The sequence below is a fragment of the Amblyraja radiata genome, chromosome 27 (assembly GCF_010909765.2).
Source record: "Amblyraja radiata isolate CabotCenter1 chromosome 27, sAmbRad1.1.pri, whole genome shotgun sequence".
Taxonomy (NCBI): domain Eukaryota; kingdom Metazoa; phylum Chordata; class Chondrichthyes; order Rajiformes; family Rajidae; genus Amblyraja; species Amblyraja radiata.
In genome coordinates this window covers 16480810-16497405 of record NC_045982.1, presented here as the reverse complement: position 1 = coordinate 16497405, position 16596 = coordinate 16480810, and the positions used below count along the sequence as shown (strand labels likewise).

At 40.2% G+C, this 16596-nt stretch overlaps 1 protein-coding gene across 29 annotated transcripts in view; it reads left to right on the top strand.

Moving 5' to 3' along the window:
* The window catches only part of macf1 (microtubule actin crosslinking factor 1), a 437138-nt gene that overhangs the window by 235298 nt on the left and 185244 nt on the right, over positions 1-16596 (top strand). For 17 of the 29 annotated variants that reach the window (XM_033045287.1, XM_033045283.1, XM_033045284.1 and 14 more), the window contains 11 exons: positions 2336-2440; positions 3992-4087; positions 4764-4889; positions 7108-7260; positions 7547-7654; positions 8318-8472; positions 9150-9276; positions 9719-9902; positions 14195-14352; positions 14742-14920; positions 15208-15346. In XM_033045287.1, the coding sequence (XP_032901178.1) occupies positions 2336-2440; positions 3992-4087; positions 4764-4889; positions 7108-7260; positions 7547-7654; positions 8318-8472; positions 9150-9276; positions 9719-9902; positions 14195-14352; positions 14742-14920; positions 15208-15346 (1530 nt within the window). The remainder of the gene's footprint in view (positions 1-2335; positions 2441-3991; positions 4088-4763; positions 4890-7107; positions 7261-7546; positions 7655-8317; positions 8473-9149; positions 9277-9718; positions 9903-14194; positions 14353-14741; positions 14921-15207; positions 15347-16596) is intronic. The other 12 variants (XM_033045293.1, XM_033045299.1, XM_033045288.1 and 9 more) reach the window with 2 other exon arrangements.

Below are 16596 nucleotides of genomic sequence, written 5' to 3'. Positions count from 1 at the left end.
ATTCTTGGGGTGGCAGCTCAGTCCCTCAAGCCTGATGTGCTGGCAGCTCACTCACGGCTGGTGGGCTGGCAGTTGACTCACGGCTATTCCTTGAAATTCAAGCAGAGTGCAAGGCCACCAAATTCAAATCCATTTTCCTACCATTTCAAGCAGAGTGCAAGGCCACCAAATTAAAGTGCAGTTTCTTACCTCTTCGAGCAGGGTGCAAGGCCACAAAATTCAAGTGCAGTTTCATACCACTTCAAGCAGGGTGCAAGGCCACCAAATTCGGTTCAGTTTCCTACCACTTCAAGCAGGGTGCAAGGCCACCGAATTCAAGTGCAGTTTCCAACCACTTCAAGCAGGGTGCAAGACCACCAAATTCAAGTGCAGTTTCATACCACTTCAAGCAGGGTGCAAGGCCACCACATTCAAATGCAGTTTCATACCATTTCATGCAGGGTGCAAGGCCACCACATTCAAATGCAGTTTCATACCATTTCAAGCAAGGTGAACCCACCATAAAACCACACAAAACACCACACTTACAGTTCAGTAGACATTCAGTGTGTTCAGTTGATTCACAGCTCGGGCAGAGTTGTGACCTCTCCCTCCACCATCATGCAGAGAATGAGCCACACCCACTCTTCCGGGTTTTATAATCCCTCCCTCTTCCACCGGAAATGGTGTGGCCTTCATGGCTTGATTGACAGGAGAGAGATTCTCAACATTTTTTAAACACTAATAACACTTATTTTTCATTGATGGGAAGAATCCTCTGCACCTGATCAGCGGAGGGGGACTGAGTAAGATGGGCAAAAATCACAGCCATAAGTGGTAACGTTTTACCTAAAATCAATATAGTGCAAACAGGAAGTTGTCAAGTTTAGACAAACAACCCTTTGCAGTGCCTTTTCACTTCAACCCAAAACCCGCCCAAACAACCATTTGCAGTGCATTTTTACTTCAACCCAAACAACCCCCCCAAAACAACCATTTGCAGTGCATTTTTACTTCAACCCAAAAAAACCCTGAACAACGATTTGCAGTGCATTTTTACTTCAACCCAAAAAAAACACAAACAGCCATTTGGAGTGCATTTTTACTTCAACTCACCCCCCCCCCCCCCAACAACCATTTGCAGTGCATTTTTACTTCAACCCAACCCCCCCCCCCCCCCCCCCCCCCCCCCCAAACAACCATTAGCAGTGCATTTTTATTTCAACCCAAACAACCATTTGCAGTGCATTTTTACTTCAACCCAAACAACCATTAGCAGTGTATTTTACTTCAACCCAAACAACCATTAGCAGTGCATTTTTACTTCAACCCAAACAACCATTAGCAGTGTATTTTTACTTCAACCCAAACAACCATTAGCAGTGCATTTTTATTTCAACCCAAACAACCATTACCAGTGCATTTTTACTTCAACCCAAACAACCATTAGCAGTGCATTTTTACTTAAACCCAAACAACCATTAGCAGTGCATCTTTACTTCAACCCAAACAACCTTTGGCAATGCATTTTTACTTCAACCCAACCATATTTTCATTTTCAAACCACATTAAGGGCACTCACATTTGAGTAGACATGTCTTCAGTGTTATTCAGAGCTCAGAGAGACGTGACCCTCTGGCTTCCTCCATCTTGCAGAGACTGAGTGAGGCACACCACTTCCTGGTCTTATAGTCCCTCCCCCTCGCTCCAGCAGGGGCAGCAGAGAGAGTGGCTAATTTTTTTTAAACGTTAATATCTCTCTGAGGTTTCATCAATGGGAAAAATCCTCTGGTCCCGGAAGCCGGAGGGGGGCTCTGAGCGAGGTGGCCAGAAATGACAGCCATAGGTGGTGGCGTTCTCTCAGAAATCGCAGCACAGTGAGCCAAAAGCGGTCAAGATCAGACTTTTAGTAATATAGATAGTTTCAATCCTCCTAAATGATTAATCCCACTGATTAATTTAATTTGACCATTGGAGCATAGAGTTCAGCAAAATAATTAATTCTCTCTCTGGTAAACAAATAACTTAACAGTGACAGTAACAATTGAAATTGTGGCTTAATGCAAACTGCAGCAGTGTTTTGTGGGATAAAATGATACGTGCCGGGCAAAATGAATTCTAATAGTAGAGGGTTACAACCTGGATAGTTAATGAAAAAATCACTTGAACTTGTTCTTTACAGTTGGTGAGTTTCATTATAAATTCCAAGATAGATTTCTAATCTTTGCAATGGACAGTTGCAGCTTTTTCTTGTTCCTCAGTCATTTATATTCTGTCCCCATTCAACTTGATAATTGAACATTGAAGCAATGGACTGAAGGTTGGTTAAAAATAAATCTTCCCCTGTATCCTGTAGGACCTAAAGAAAGAACTGGAGCAGAAGCAAATGTTTATTAAGTCCCACCAGGAGACAGGAGAACAGCTTTCACTGGAGAGCCATCCCGCCAGGCAGACGGTGGAGGTAATTTGTCCAACTCATCTGTGACGTTTTGACAAATCATTATTGAATTTTGATTGTTTAATTTATTATGGAGTTAAATAATAAGATAATTTTGCTGGTTTAAGTTTAGATTTGCAATTCATGGCATTGGTTCCAATGATTTGCAGCATTATCTCTTGTTTTCTGGAGCAGCTATTAAAACCCCAGCGCTCTCCTACTGTTCAATGAGTGCCTAGTTTTTAAAGTCTCTATCAGGGAATGTTAGATGCTGGCATGATTACTTCTGCTTGCTGAAATATAACATGGTAATTATCAGAGAATCATTTTAATTCCCAAATACTTGACCCTGATCTTGCCAACCCTGTTAATATAACATTGTAGGGGATGGTGAGGCATCTTACTAATAATTGTGGTGCCTTCAGGGTTTGGCATGTCTATCATTCAGTGATATCTGTCAGTGAAATTCGAGGTAGATGATATTTTCTGTGTATTTCTAATAATGGATACAAACAATCTTGTAGATAAACACCATGTTCAGCACTGACATAGTGGGCCGAAGGGCCTGTTCTTGTGCTATACTGTTCTATGTATCTTTGCAATACGTTAATGTACCCATGTCAGTTTAGTAAAGGGCCTTTCCCACTGTACGAGGTAATTCAAGAGTTCTCACTAGTTCCCCCCTAATTCGAGCTTGTGTAATGTACGTAGAAGCTTGTGGATGTCACGTAGCGGCTCGTACAAGTAACGGTAGGTACTCGGGAAATCCAGTAAACTCCTGACGTTTTTTCAACACTGTGAAAAATGTCCACGAGTAAAAAAAAATACTCGTGAGGAAAAAAATTGTTACTTTTTACTCGTACAAGCCCCTACGTACCCGCTACATACATTACACGAGCTCGAATCAGGGGAGAACTCGGGAGAACTCTAGAATTACCTCGTACAGTGGGACAGGCCCTTAACACAATTAAATCTGTTCATTACAACTAAGAATGTTGCTGTTTAATGCAGGGACAGAGTTTTATTAACTGCAAGAGACTTAACAGAGAATGGGAAAATAATATTGGGGTAAAGACTAGATGGTGGAGGTGGCCTGAGGGGCCGACTCCAACTCCTGTTTCATAAGTTAGTGTGTTTGTTCCGTAACATTTCAAAACTGATATCCAACAATGCTGCCCCAATTAAATATGTCACAGGTATACTGACTGTTTCAAGTTGTGGGGGAATGATTTAGATTTAGGAGCTGGGGAATAACGAAGCAAGCAGATCAGTCACCTCGTGTATCTTTGTCATAACCTTCCAACATTCAGTCCGCCCCTATTTGCTATATAATAGCAATGACAATATTCCAGAATATAGTTGTTAACTATTTTGTGGTGATGTTGCATCCTATCAGAAATACTAATAGAGAGGGTGCAATTCATCACAGATGATATAGACGTTCTTGTCCAAAATCATTAAAAAAACATTTTTTTTAATTGAGGCTGCTCTCTAATATGACATAGTTTCAATCAAAAGCTCAATATAAGGAACTTTAAAGGTGTGCAAATTCTGATTCTGCTATTTACTTTCAAGGCATACAGTGCAGCACTTCAGACACAGTGGCACTGGATCAAACAGCTATGCTGTTGTGTGGAGCAACATGTGAAAGATAACACTGCCTACTTCCAGGTAAAATATATTGCTTTTATTTGCAGCAAACATACTAACAATAAATGTAATATCAAGGAACTGCAGATGCTGGTTTACCAAAGAAAGACACAAAGTGTAATAAAGATTGAACACTGGTTTTTCGGCACCCTCTGTTTCAGAGCCGTTCTGGATTATTTATTTTTCCGGACTAACAGAGGTCGCGTAATAATGAAACGACAATACAACCCTGGGCCTGCTAATGACACCCCTCTCGTGTCTCTAAAGCACCATGGAGTTCCAAAAACTTGAATAAAGCAAATATAAAAAGTAAACTGAATGGAATGACCTGCCGACCCATCCCCTGCTCCCCGGCCATTTAGGCTTCCGACCGCACTCCTGACCTGCAAAGTGCACCAGCGAGCCTATCTTCATCTAGTGACCCGGCTGTTGTTGCCGCTGACATTGTAGCCCCAGGCGACAGAGCTTTCTTCGGGTCGCCGACACTGACAGAACGCGCTCGGTCACCATGGACCTCCCTCCCTTCTCACCTGCTGCTGCTGCTTGCTGTTGGCTGTGACTTTGTCCGCTTCCCGCTCGACCGACACCACCACCTCCTCCCGACGCTCTGTCCAGTAGAAGTTTGGAGGAATAGTTTCTTTTTCAGCTATTTCTGATGATTAAGAAGCATGCTATTTGTATTCATCTTGTCTTGCAGTTTTTAAGTGATGTTAAAGAAGCAGAACAATATTTACGAAACCTGCAGGAGACAATAAGGAGAAAATATAAGTGTGATCGGACCAGTAGTCTGTCAAAACTGGAGGATCTACTTCAAGATTCAATGGTATGGAGAGTTTTGTGCCTGTTGAAAATATGTATGAATCTAGCTTATTAATTATCTCATTGAGATATATAGAAATGACAGCTTCTTAAGTTCATAAATTTGTTCTAGGAGCAGAATAAGGCCATTCGGCCCATCAAGTCTACTCTGCCATTCAATCATGGCTGATCTATCTCTTCCTCTCAATTCCATTCTGCCTTTGCCCCATAACTCACTGATCAATAATCTGTCATTATCCTCCTTAAAATATCCATTGACTTGGTCTCCACATGCGGCTGTGGCAATTAATTTCACAGATTCACCACCCTCTGTCTGTTATTCAAAATCCTTTACATTAAAGAACCTGAATTAAGCAGATAAATTAATCTTCTACCAAGTATTACACTAATGATATCAGGGTCATCATAGTGATTTACAGCTTGTGAGCTGTCCTGTTTTTGTTCTTCTATCGTTGCAAAGAAAGTGAGGAAACTCTGAGATGAAAGAATGTTAGGGTATTTTATATGAAAGCTGAAGGCATACATATTTAAATGTCATGACATTGGAGCAGGGTAAATTGGTTTAGAGAGATGTAAATAGTTGTTCTGAAGTTTCTTCAGGTGAAGCAGTTATTGAAGTAGTGCCAAAAATATTGGGTATAAGAAAATGGCATTCATTCATCTTAGAAAGTAAGTAGGTCATTTTCAACTCACGTGATAGATCCGCAAATGAAAAGTCAATTCTAGAACACCCAGATGTGTACTAACCAGCTTGGTTCAATAATATATTTTTTAAAGTGGTTTTGCCAGTGGAGACTAAAATGTTTCTTGCTCTGCTCCAGATAACACTATATATCAATGATCTAATGGACCTGTTCATGTCTGATCAAGCAGTGCCTTATGGAGGGAAACTGCACAGTTTATTTGTTTAACTGTTTACCGGATCCTCATTTTAATATAGTCCTCGACCTACGATGGGGTTACGTTCCGATAAACCCATCGTAAACCGAAAAGAACGCATTTAATACATTGCGATCACGCGACCGTACGTGACGTGCGGCTCGCTGCCGTAGCCGAGCGTTTGCCGATCGTAAAGTCAAAATATCGCAAGTCGAAGCATCGTAAATCGGGGAGCACCTAAATAGATTCCTAAAACTTTGTCAACTTGTGCTGAATTAAAACATGTTATTATAGGAAGAGAATAACCATTTCCAGATCCATCAATCTTAATTTTGATTTTCCAAAACTGTTGTTTGTAGATTCTTATTCATTACATTCTGAGCTAACGATATAAAATGCTAAATTTCTCCTTCATTTGAAATTTATAAAATAAATTATTTATTTGTCATTATGTTAAGATCAAACGCACGTGGATCAAATAATTTTTGATCTTGCTAAAGCAACAGAATTAGTACAATACGTTTTATCCAATTGATTTCATCTATAACAGAATAAAGTTTTGCTTATGTCAATTAATGTAAAATCAGTTTATGATCATTTCACGTTCTAAATGTTATGAGGCAGCGGCATAGTGGTGCAGCAGGTAGAGCTGCTGCCTCAAAGTGCCTGAGAACCAGGTTCGGTCCGGACCTTGGGTGCAGTCTGAGTGAAATTTGCATGTTCTCTCTGGTTTCCTCCTAGTGCTCTGCTTTCCTCGCACATTCCCAAAATGTGCGGGGTGGTTGGTTAATTGGCCTCTATAAATTGCCCCTAGTGTGCCGGAGTGCATGAGAAAGTGGGATAACATTGAAATGATGTGAACAGGTGATCGATGGTCAGCATAGTCTTGGTGCGCATAATGGCCTGTTTTCATCTTCTGTCTCAAAAGGTCTAAAGCTTAGCCATAAAGCTCCTTCCATTTTTTCTGTTACATTACACTTTGGTTGTATTGTCTAAGCATGTCCCCTAGAGGGCCAAACATAAGCAAAGCAAAATCTGGTCTGCAAAATTGAATCTCAGCTCCTAAATGTATTCTAATCGTAGAAAATATATTTATTTCATTGCAGCTGGTCTTTGAAGATTTCTTAGTTTAGTTTCATTTTTTTTAATGAAATTACCTTTTTGTAGTTTTAAATATCTAAATGTAAAGCTGTATTTAATCTGGATTTTTAAAGTTATTTGGTGTTTATGGTTTGTTCATTTCATGTGCAGGTCTTCCCGCTCGTCAGTTCTAATTTGTTTACATGGTATTGTTTTCTCTTTCAATACCGAGGGGTTTGAATGTAGTTTTTTTCCCTTTGCAGGATGAAAAGGAACAACTGATAAAGTACAAGAGTTGCATAGCGGGTCTCGTTGGAAGAGCAAAAACAATTGTCCAGTTGAAACCACGAAATCCCGATAATGTTTTAAAAGGGACTATCCCAATCAGAGCGATCTGTGACTACAGGCAAATCGAGGTATGACCTCTTTATCGGCACATAGTGAAAGATTTAAAAGATGAGAAAATACTGTAGTGAAGTTCTTTCAGCAATGAGTCTAATTCGGTATTAAAATATGATAAATACAATCTCCATATTTAGCCTTGGGTGGCTTGTACCTAACACTGACATCTTGTTCGTATAATATAAAATTTCAACTCTGTAGTGTTTTATTAAGTGAGAAATTTTATAAATGTTGCAAACAATGTTTTTATCCCTATTCCCTCACCTCCCCCTGCCCTGTCTCTGTTATTTCTCATGGGAGCCGCTTGGCACCATGCAGCATCCATCAACGGGGAAGGTTACAGGGTCTGGGCCGCTGCCTTCACTCCATTACCTCGGTCAATATCACTCCGGGATTGGCCAAAAGGAGGTACGTTTTCATTGGGGTCATCCAACCATGCCAATTTTTCCCTTTCATCAGAGATGGTGCATTGTGCATTGTGCAATACACCTTGCTTTAAAAAAAAACATGTATGTGCAATACAACTTGGAAATATCACTCCCAAGCAATTGTGCTTTAATAATTATCACTATTCAAAACCATGACCATTTGGTTGAGGAGTGGACTTTCAAGAATTGAAAAGAATCTTATTAATCACAAAATGTACAGTAAACTAAATTTTGTGGCAAACTATATGCGCTATTTTTATTTTGTCACAACTTCTTATCCTCATTCAATTAAAAATTGACTAACTGTAGTGCAAGTATCTGGAATTCTACAATTAGTAGATCATCAATTGTCTTGATGATTTATTTTGGTTCATTGGGACAGCACCATAAAGCACTGGATTCCTTGCAGCACTTCACATTCATTGTTGATGCACAATTTCTTTTCAGTGGCCATGGACCAAAACCTTATATCCAAAAGCATAAGGAAATTAAAATGTAGTTGCTTCATTTTCTATTTAAGTAAATGTGTCCCCTGCAAGTCTGGTTCTGCTTCTGTTAAGAAATGTTCTGTTTTATGATAAAATGGAATGAAGTATTGATAATGATTAATGTGCTCGAGTTATAACTTTGTAATTATTGACAGATCACTGTTTGTAAGAATGACGAGTGTGTTCTGGAGGATAACTCTCACAGAACGAAATGGAAGGTTATTAGTCCCACTGGTAACGAGGCAATGGTTCCATCGGTCTGCTTCACTATCCCTGCACCCAACCAGGAGGCCATTGACACTAGCAACAGGTAATAAATGAAATAAAGCATTTCATTGCTGTTATAGATGGTAATCTTGTCACAAAATACTATCAACTGATTGATTACATTTTAAAACACTGGGAATTTCATGGAACATTGAACATAGTACATCACAGGAATTGGCCCTTTGGCCCACAATGTTTATGCCGAACATGATGCCAAGCTAAACCGGTCTCATTGCCTGCACATGATCCATGTCCCTCTATTCCTTGCACTTGCATGTGTCGGTCTAAAAGTATTTTAAATAACATTATTGTACCTGCCTCCACCACCTCCATCCATAGCAATACGTCCCCACCTCCCTGAGTTAAAAAAAAGCTTGCCTCACATATCTCCAATAAACTTTTCCCCTCTCACCTGATAGCTACGCCCTCTAGTGTTGGACATTTCCACTCTGTTGGAAAAAGGTTCTGACTTATATATACTCATATATATACTCATCAGGTATCCCCCTCAACCTCCGATGTTCCAGAGAAAACCATCCAAGTTTACCCAACCTCTCCTTGGTGCTGAAACCCACTAATCCAGGCAGCATTTTGGTAAACCACCTCTGCACCCTCTCCAAAGACTCCACACCCTTCCTGGAATGGGGCAACCAGAATATGATTCCCTGCTATTTTGTAAAATGGATGATATTTTATGAGTTCTTTAATTATGTGTTTCAGAATTGAACAGATATATCAGAATGTTATGGCTTTGTGGCACCAACTCCACCTTAATATGAAAAGTGTTGTGGCTTGGAATTACCTAGTGAAAGATATTGAAACTATTCACACTTGGAACAAAGACACTGTACGTATCCACTTTTTTCTTAAATATTGCAGTCAGACCCTATCAAAACAGTATAAATCTACTGCCCTACCCTGTAATCTACCATTCATTCCTGGTTATGTTCCTACAAGATGGACCCTTTTGGTTTGCAGAAGTTGCTTTTGTAAAATATATCACATGTAGGTTTGTGTAAATGATCATTAACATTTCCAGATTCGGTGTAAATAACCTCTTTAATATGATCAATGTTATACATGAGAATATGTTTAACTATGAAATGCAAATTGTACAGCTATTAACTTCCTTAGAATATATTTTGTTTTGTTGGGTACCAATGTTTCCGTAAAACCTACTTACAGATCAGTGCAGGATGCTAACTTCTCCAAGCTTGCTTGGAAAATGAAGGCCACTTATGACAGGTGTATATCAAGTTTTAACAATCTCAATACAATTGGCATTTCAGATTAAAACACTCAAAGCAACTGAGCAGCAGCAACTGATGAAAAACCTTCGGGTGCATTATGAGGATTTCCTTGAAGACAGTCAGGAGTCTCAAGTGTTTTCCATTGCGGACAGACTGCGATTAGAGGAAGAGGTGGATGGTTGTAAGGAGCATTACGAGCAGCTATTGGCCACCATGGAAACAGGTCAGTTGAAAAACCTTCGCGATATCACATCATATGCCCTTCGATTAGTGTCATCGGCGTAATTATTTTCTATAATAACACCGTTGTTGACATAGCATTCAAAGTTTCTTTCAAAAGCAACCTGTGGATTTAGATTTCCACTTTTTTAAATATCTGCCCATTCACCCAACAACCAAACATCAGCCACCACAGAAAAATAAGACGATCCATTAAATGTAACGTTTTTTCTAGCAACTGTAAAGTAGGACATAAATTCATGAAAAACTGGAGTCATAGATGAAAGGATAGTGCAGAGCTTGCACACTCTCACTTCCTACCATGTGAAAGCGGGTAGCATGTGTGGCAACGATGTATCACTTCTGCACCAGCTCATTTCCTCTTATACGCGATTTGAAAGGGAGAACAACACACCTACACAAGCCCTCTCCTCCTGATGACCCTATGATCTCAGTCCCTGATACCAACATCAGAGTATACTTCAAGCAGCTGACTCGATGCAAAGTGCCCAGCCCTGGCAGCATCCCTGGCTAAGTGCTGAGGTCTGTGCGCACCATCCCAGACCTCAGCACTTAGCCAGGGATGCCGCCAGGGCTGGGCACTTTGCATCGAGTCAGCTGCTTGAAGTATACTCTGATGTTGGTATCAGGTTCTGTGGTCTGAGGTTCCCATCTGCTTCAAAAGGGCAGCTATTGTACTGGGTTCCCAAGAAGATCACGGTTACTATCATCAGTTAGCACTTGCACCCACCGTAATGAAGTCTTTCAGGAAGTTGGTTGTGACTCGAATCAGCTCCTGCCTCAGAAATGACACAAACCTACACCAATTTGGGTATCGGTGATAGTTCAACAGCAGATGGTATTTCTCTAGTTCTCCACTCTGCTCTGGACCATCTGGTTAACAGAAACACTTGCGTCAGCCTGCTCTCCATCAGCTACAGCTCAGTATTTGACACAGTCGTCCCCTCTAAACTTATCAGGATCCCGTTTCTGGGCCTCTGTACCTCTCTTTCGCAACTGGAATTCTCTTTGGCAGACCTCAGTCATTGTAGATTGCTAACCACAGCTCCTCCTGACTGACCAACAACATGGGGGTACCTCAGGGCTATGTGCTTAGCCCCCACCCTACACTCTTTACAAGCATAACTGCAAGCACAGCTCCAATGCCATGTTTACCGAATTACTGAAATTCATATCGAAATAATAGAGCCTCCTATATTTAACATATTTAGTAATGTGCATAGAATAACCTACCTCGATATAATAACCATTGGAGAATAAATGGAATTCATAAGTAAGAATAGAACGCATCATTAGAGTTCTGTGTACAGGTTAAACAATTTGGCCATTTATTTACAGGTAAAAATTCATAAAAATAGAAAGACATAATTCATCTAAAATTAATGAGTGTGATTATCAAGGAAAGGAATGCATCAAAGAAAACAATGCCTGCAGAAAATTTAATTTGCTCTCCTCATGGCCATTTGATCTTGCATTCAATCAGCAGTTGCTTCTTGCTGAGTCCTGAGCTCATTCAGACGCCACCTGCTGGTTGCTAAAAGCAATTGACGCAGATATTTTACCTAATCTTCCCCGTGGTCCTGAAGTACATTGCAAAATATCCGAGATTTAATCTGTGTGAACAGAAATGAATGTGATGGTTTGCTGCTATAATGTTAAATAAACAGAATCATCAGTTCAACGTGTATGCAAAAGCATTAAATGCACTCAATGTCAAAATGAGGTAACTTTAAAATTAAATAAAATTAAATATTAAGAGAGTTGAGAGTGTTTAATTGGCTCATGCATCAGGAACAGAACAGCTTGAAACCCAGTAGTCTGTTTGATTCATCACCCTAGTCTGAGCTCTGACTTGACGTAGCACTCAGGGGACGCTCCAGGACTTCCAACACATAGACTGGACTTTGCATTTTGGACTGTTTGTGTTTTCTGGGTTTTTTTCTTCTTTTTTTTTTTTTAAGGGCACCAAATTGTAGCGAATATTAATTTGTAGTTGTGCAAAAGAAGTTCTGTGCATACGTGATACTAAAGAACCATTGACCATTGGTTTGGCATGGTTCATTCAGCAGCAGGATCAATCATTACTGGTTCTATTGTAGTTCTGTTACTGCGCCCATATCCAAAGTCAGGCTGCCCATCGAGTGACGCTGCTGTTCTTCCTCAACAGCTTGTGCTTTCCCCTGGCGGGTCACTCTACTCCCTTCCGTTATCTCAAGTGAAACAAACCTCGAGCCTGTAAGCTTAGTGGTGAATTTAGCCAAGCCACAAGGTTGATAATGTTGAGAATTGGTGGAACAAAAATCAGAGAGAGTTGAGGGACAGCAGGAGGTATCGCAATGAGGAAGGAATAGTTTTTCCATAAGGTGCAGTCTGATTGTCCTCAACTTCATTGTGAGCATTGGACTTTGGCCCTGGGTCTGTTGTGCTACAATGTTGAGAACTATATTCTGCATGTTGTCTCTTCCCCTTTGCTCTACCTATTGTCCTTGAGTGAGGCTTGATTGTATTTATGTGTAGTATGATCTGATTTGATTGGATAGCAAGCAAAACAAAGCTTTTCGCTATATCTCGGTACATATGACAATAAACCTAAACCTAAAGTCCAAAGAGGTATTTTAGGTATTTAGTGAGAATTCAAAATTGTATCATTAGAGACTGGCGGCACAGTGGCGCAGTGATAGAGTTGCTGCCCTACATCGCTTGCAGCGCCGGAGACCCGGGTTCGATCCTGACAACGGGTGCTGTCTGTATGGAGTTTGTACATTCTCCCCGTGGTTTTTCTCCGAGATCTTCTGTTTCCTCCAATACTCCAAAGACGGACAGGTTTATAGGTTAATTGGCTTCGTATAATTGTAAATTGTCCCTAGTGTGTGTAGGATGGTGTTAATGTGCAGGGATCGCTAGTTGATGCGGGCACAGTGGGCCGAAGGGCCTGTTTCCACGTTTTATCTAAACTAAACTACAAAAGCAAAATGTTTTTCCTCTGTGTATTACTGTTCAGCAGAATGAATGAAACCACAGTTTGCTTGTGATTGGGTTTTTAATTACTTGGCTGTCAAGAAATAAAATGTTGCTTTGTTGCTATAACTATTGCCCTAACACTGAACATACAAATTAAATCATAAACCATTCAGTGGTTGACCCTTAAGTTGTATTATTCGACAAAGTGTTAACAAATGTATTATTTTAGGAAGGTGATTTGGTCTATTGAAAATGGTGAGGAATGCATCTTATGTGCAGTTTATTGTTGGAATCTTGAACTTTCATGAATCTTAACAGCTTTGTCATTTTGTTGAGGTATCTTGCCATAGAGGGAGTACAGAGAAGGTTCACCAGACTGATTCCTGGGATGTCAGGACTTTCATATGAAGAAAGACTGGATAAACTTGGCTTATACTCGCTAGAATTTAGAAGATTGAGGGGGGATCTTATAGAAACTTACAAGATTCTTGTTGGACAGGCTAGATGCAGGAAGATTGTTCCCGATGTTGGGGAAGTCCAGAACAAGGGGTCACAGTTTAAGGATAAAGGGGAAATCTTTTAGGACTGAGATGAGAAAAACATTTTTTACACAGAGAGTGGTGAATCTCTGGAATTCTCTGCCACAGAATGTAGTTGAGGCCAGTTCATTGGCTATATTTAAGAGGGAGTTAGATGTGACCCTTGTGGCTAAAGGGATCAGGGGGTATGGAGATAAAGCAGGTACAGGATACTGAGTTGGATGATCAGCCATGATCATATTGAATGGCGGTGCAGGCTCGAAGGGCCGAATGGCCTACTCCTGCACCTATTTTCTATGTTTCTATCCACCTGCTGTCAAAAATTATAGATGTTATATTTTGGTAATCCCATGTTTGGATGTGAGAGACTGACAATTCTACCTGTCGTGTGCAAATTGCCTGAGCATTTCTTTATTAAAACTGGTACAGTGCTGCTGCTTTGATCAGTAATGGGTGGGTGAATAATATATGCCGTGTTACTGCAGGAAAAAATTAAGTTACGACTACAGTATGACATTTCACTCTGACGGTTAGGGTGCACCATTACTTTGTCTAGTCATTAAGATGCAATGTTCAATTTCCAGGTATGCTGGTCTGCCAGGCAACAGTGGGTGCAGTATTTTGTGTTATAAGCAAACGAGTTTCCAATAAACGTCCAGTGAATTTAAGAATTCCATTCATTTAACGTGTGTTTATCTCTTGAAATGTGACTTCAAAATAGCAAGAGTGGTTGGCTTAGTTTGAATTTTAAAATTGTTATGTATTTATTAAACAGAAGAAAAAGATGAAACGCTGAGTAAGACCTGCATCTCGGAGCTACAAAATATACACCTGCGCCTGGGAAAGTATAACGACCGATTAATACGGAGACTTCAAGCCTCAGTTGAAGGAGATGTCATGCAAGAAAATACCTTCAGAATTGCTGAACAGGAGGTTAGTCGAGGGGGAGGGGGGAGAATAAAGGAGGACTTGCATGGGATGCTTTGTACCTGTGTAAGCGCCCTTTATGAGGCAACTATTTGCATACCTTGGGTATGAAAGCAAAGAATTTCACTCTGACTTGTCACATGTGAAAATAAAGTATTCAATTCAATTCAATTAAATATATATCAACAATATGTTGAAACTGATGATCATGTCTCCCTGTATTTTAAGAGCTTTTCTATGATAACCAAAGTTGCCATATTTTAACATTACCTTCATGACAAATGCATGCAAGTATCTATTTATCTCTTGCTACATCTTTCCATAGTTTACCTGTCTTTCAAGACAATTTATCAAAATCTGCGCATTGATTATTTGACCGTTTACTCCTTTTGCAGCACATGCAGCAGGAATTAAGTGGGTTGAAATCTGAATTGAATGAGGTGACAAAGAGATGCAAGACCTTTTTCTACCAGTCTCCTTCTGCGGCTAGTATCCCAGTTCTACGCTCTGAGTTGGACCTGGTGGTGCAGAAGATGGATCAAGTGCATTCATTGTCCTCAGCCTACTTGGACAAGTGAGTCGTCATTTATACAAACACCATTAATGGAGTTATCCATTTCTGAATCTGAGGATTTTAAAATGATTGGTATATCTTATTCTTGATGGACTAGCTGAAATAGTATCTGTGGCCAGCCTGTAGTATATATCTCATTCATTGATGAAAATGCATGAATGTGCCAAAAAAAGAAACATGGAAAATTATCTGGTTGGATCCAGTTTGGAGTGCATTTAAATGTATCACTTGTGTGCTATGTAAAATATGTTTAATTTCAGTGGAAAATACATGTTAATTTATTTTAGGTTGAAGATGGTGGATGTGATTTTGAAAAATAGCCAAAGAGCGGAGATGTTGGTTAAGATGTATGAAATGAAGCTGAGTGAAGAGGACATGGTCCCAGTAAACCAGCAGGCTGTTAAAGGACACAGGAGCGTGCTGCAGGTACGATAAAGTATTTGGTTACCGTGAACACGATCCTACACGATTGCTGCTGGAAATCCTAGTCTTTGCCAAGTTGGAGACAATAAAAGCAACGTACAATTTCTACATAGTACGGAGCCAGGCCCTTCAGCCCATTGCATCCGTGCTGACCATTCAGCACGGTACACCAATCCCATTAAATCTTCCACTTGCATCTCCATCACCTTTTCCCTTTCCTCAGATCATTCATGCCCTTATCTCCCCCCCCCCCCCCCCCCCCCATCCATTCTCCTGCCGTCTCTGTCCACTAGAAACAATTTACAATAGTTAATTGTCCCAACAATTATCATATTTTGCATGTGAGAGCCCCAGGTAAATCCACATGGTCACAGGGAGCTTGTACAAATTCCACACGGCAACCAAGATCAAGGTTCAACTTGAATAATAACTCTGACACTGGCTCTGGCCACTTAAATCAGCTGCCCTGGCCATTTTATGACTGTTTTCACTTGTATTTTAATGTTGCTGTTTTTACCTGCACTTTTTTAACTATTCGTACTGTTTTATCAGGAACTGGATTGTTTTTTTAATTGTTTTTATTTTATGCGTGAAATGTTTAAGTTTTATGTGCGATGCTCCGTATTCCCTGGGAAACGTCTTCTCATTTTGCACTGTACAACTGTTGCTTTGCAAGATGACAATAAAGGTTGATGATGAATCTTTGAAACTGGGAGGCAGCAGAGTGCACTACTGCGCTGGTGTATCTTTAATGTGGAAAAATTCCGATGAGCAGCTTACACGATTATAATAAGATAATTAACTCTGCTTAAATTCAATTTTTATGGAGGGAACCTGTAAAAGATCTCAACGCTGTTGGTTGAAAGGAAGACTGAGGGCTTTAGTTTGAAGATGTGTAAACAGGTTTCGGAAGGGGAAATTTGAGCGGTAGGTTTTTAGGAGGTGCGGATGTTGGCATGGATTCAGGTTAGAGGTGAAAGGAGGACACAGCAAGACCATGGAGGAATTTCAGTAGTATTATTTTAAAAACAAGCTGGTGTAGACTGCAAACATAAATGCAGTAAGACTATGGGACTTTATGGGTTAGAACACGGGTAGCAATGTTTGTTCTGTACCTACACTTTGGGGGAATGGAAGGAATAAGACTTATCAAAGAGCACTTGAATAGATTATTTGGAGGTGACCAAACATGGTTCAGGTTATCAGCTGGAAGAATTCAGGCGGAGATGGGAGGTGGTGATGTTATGGAGTTG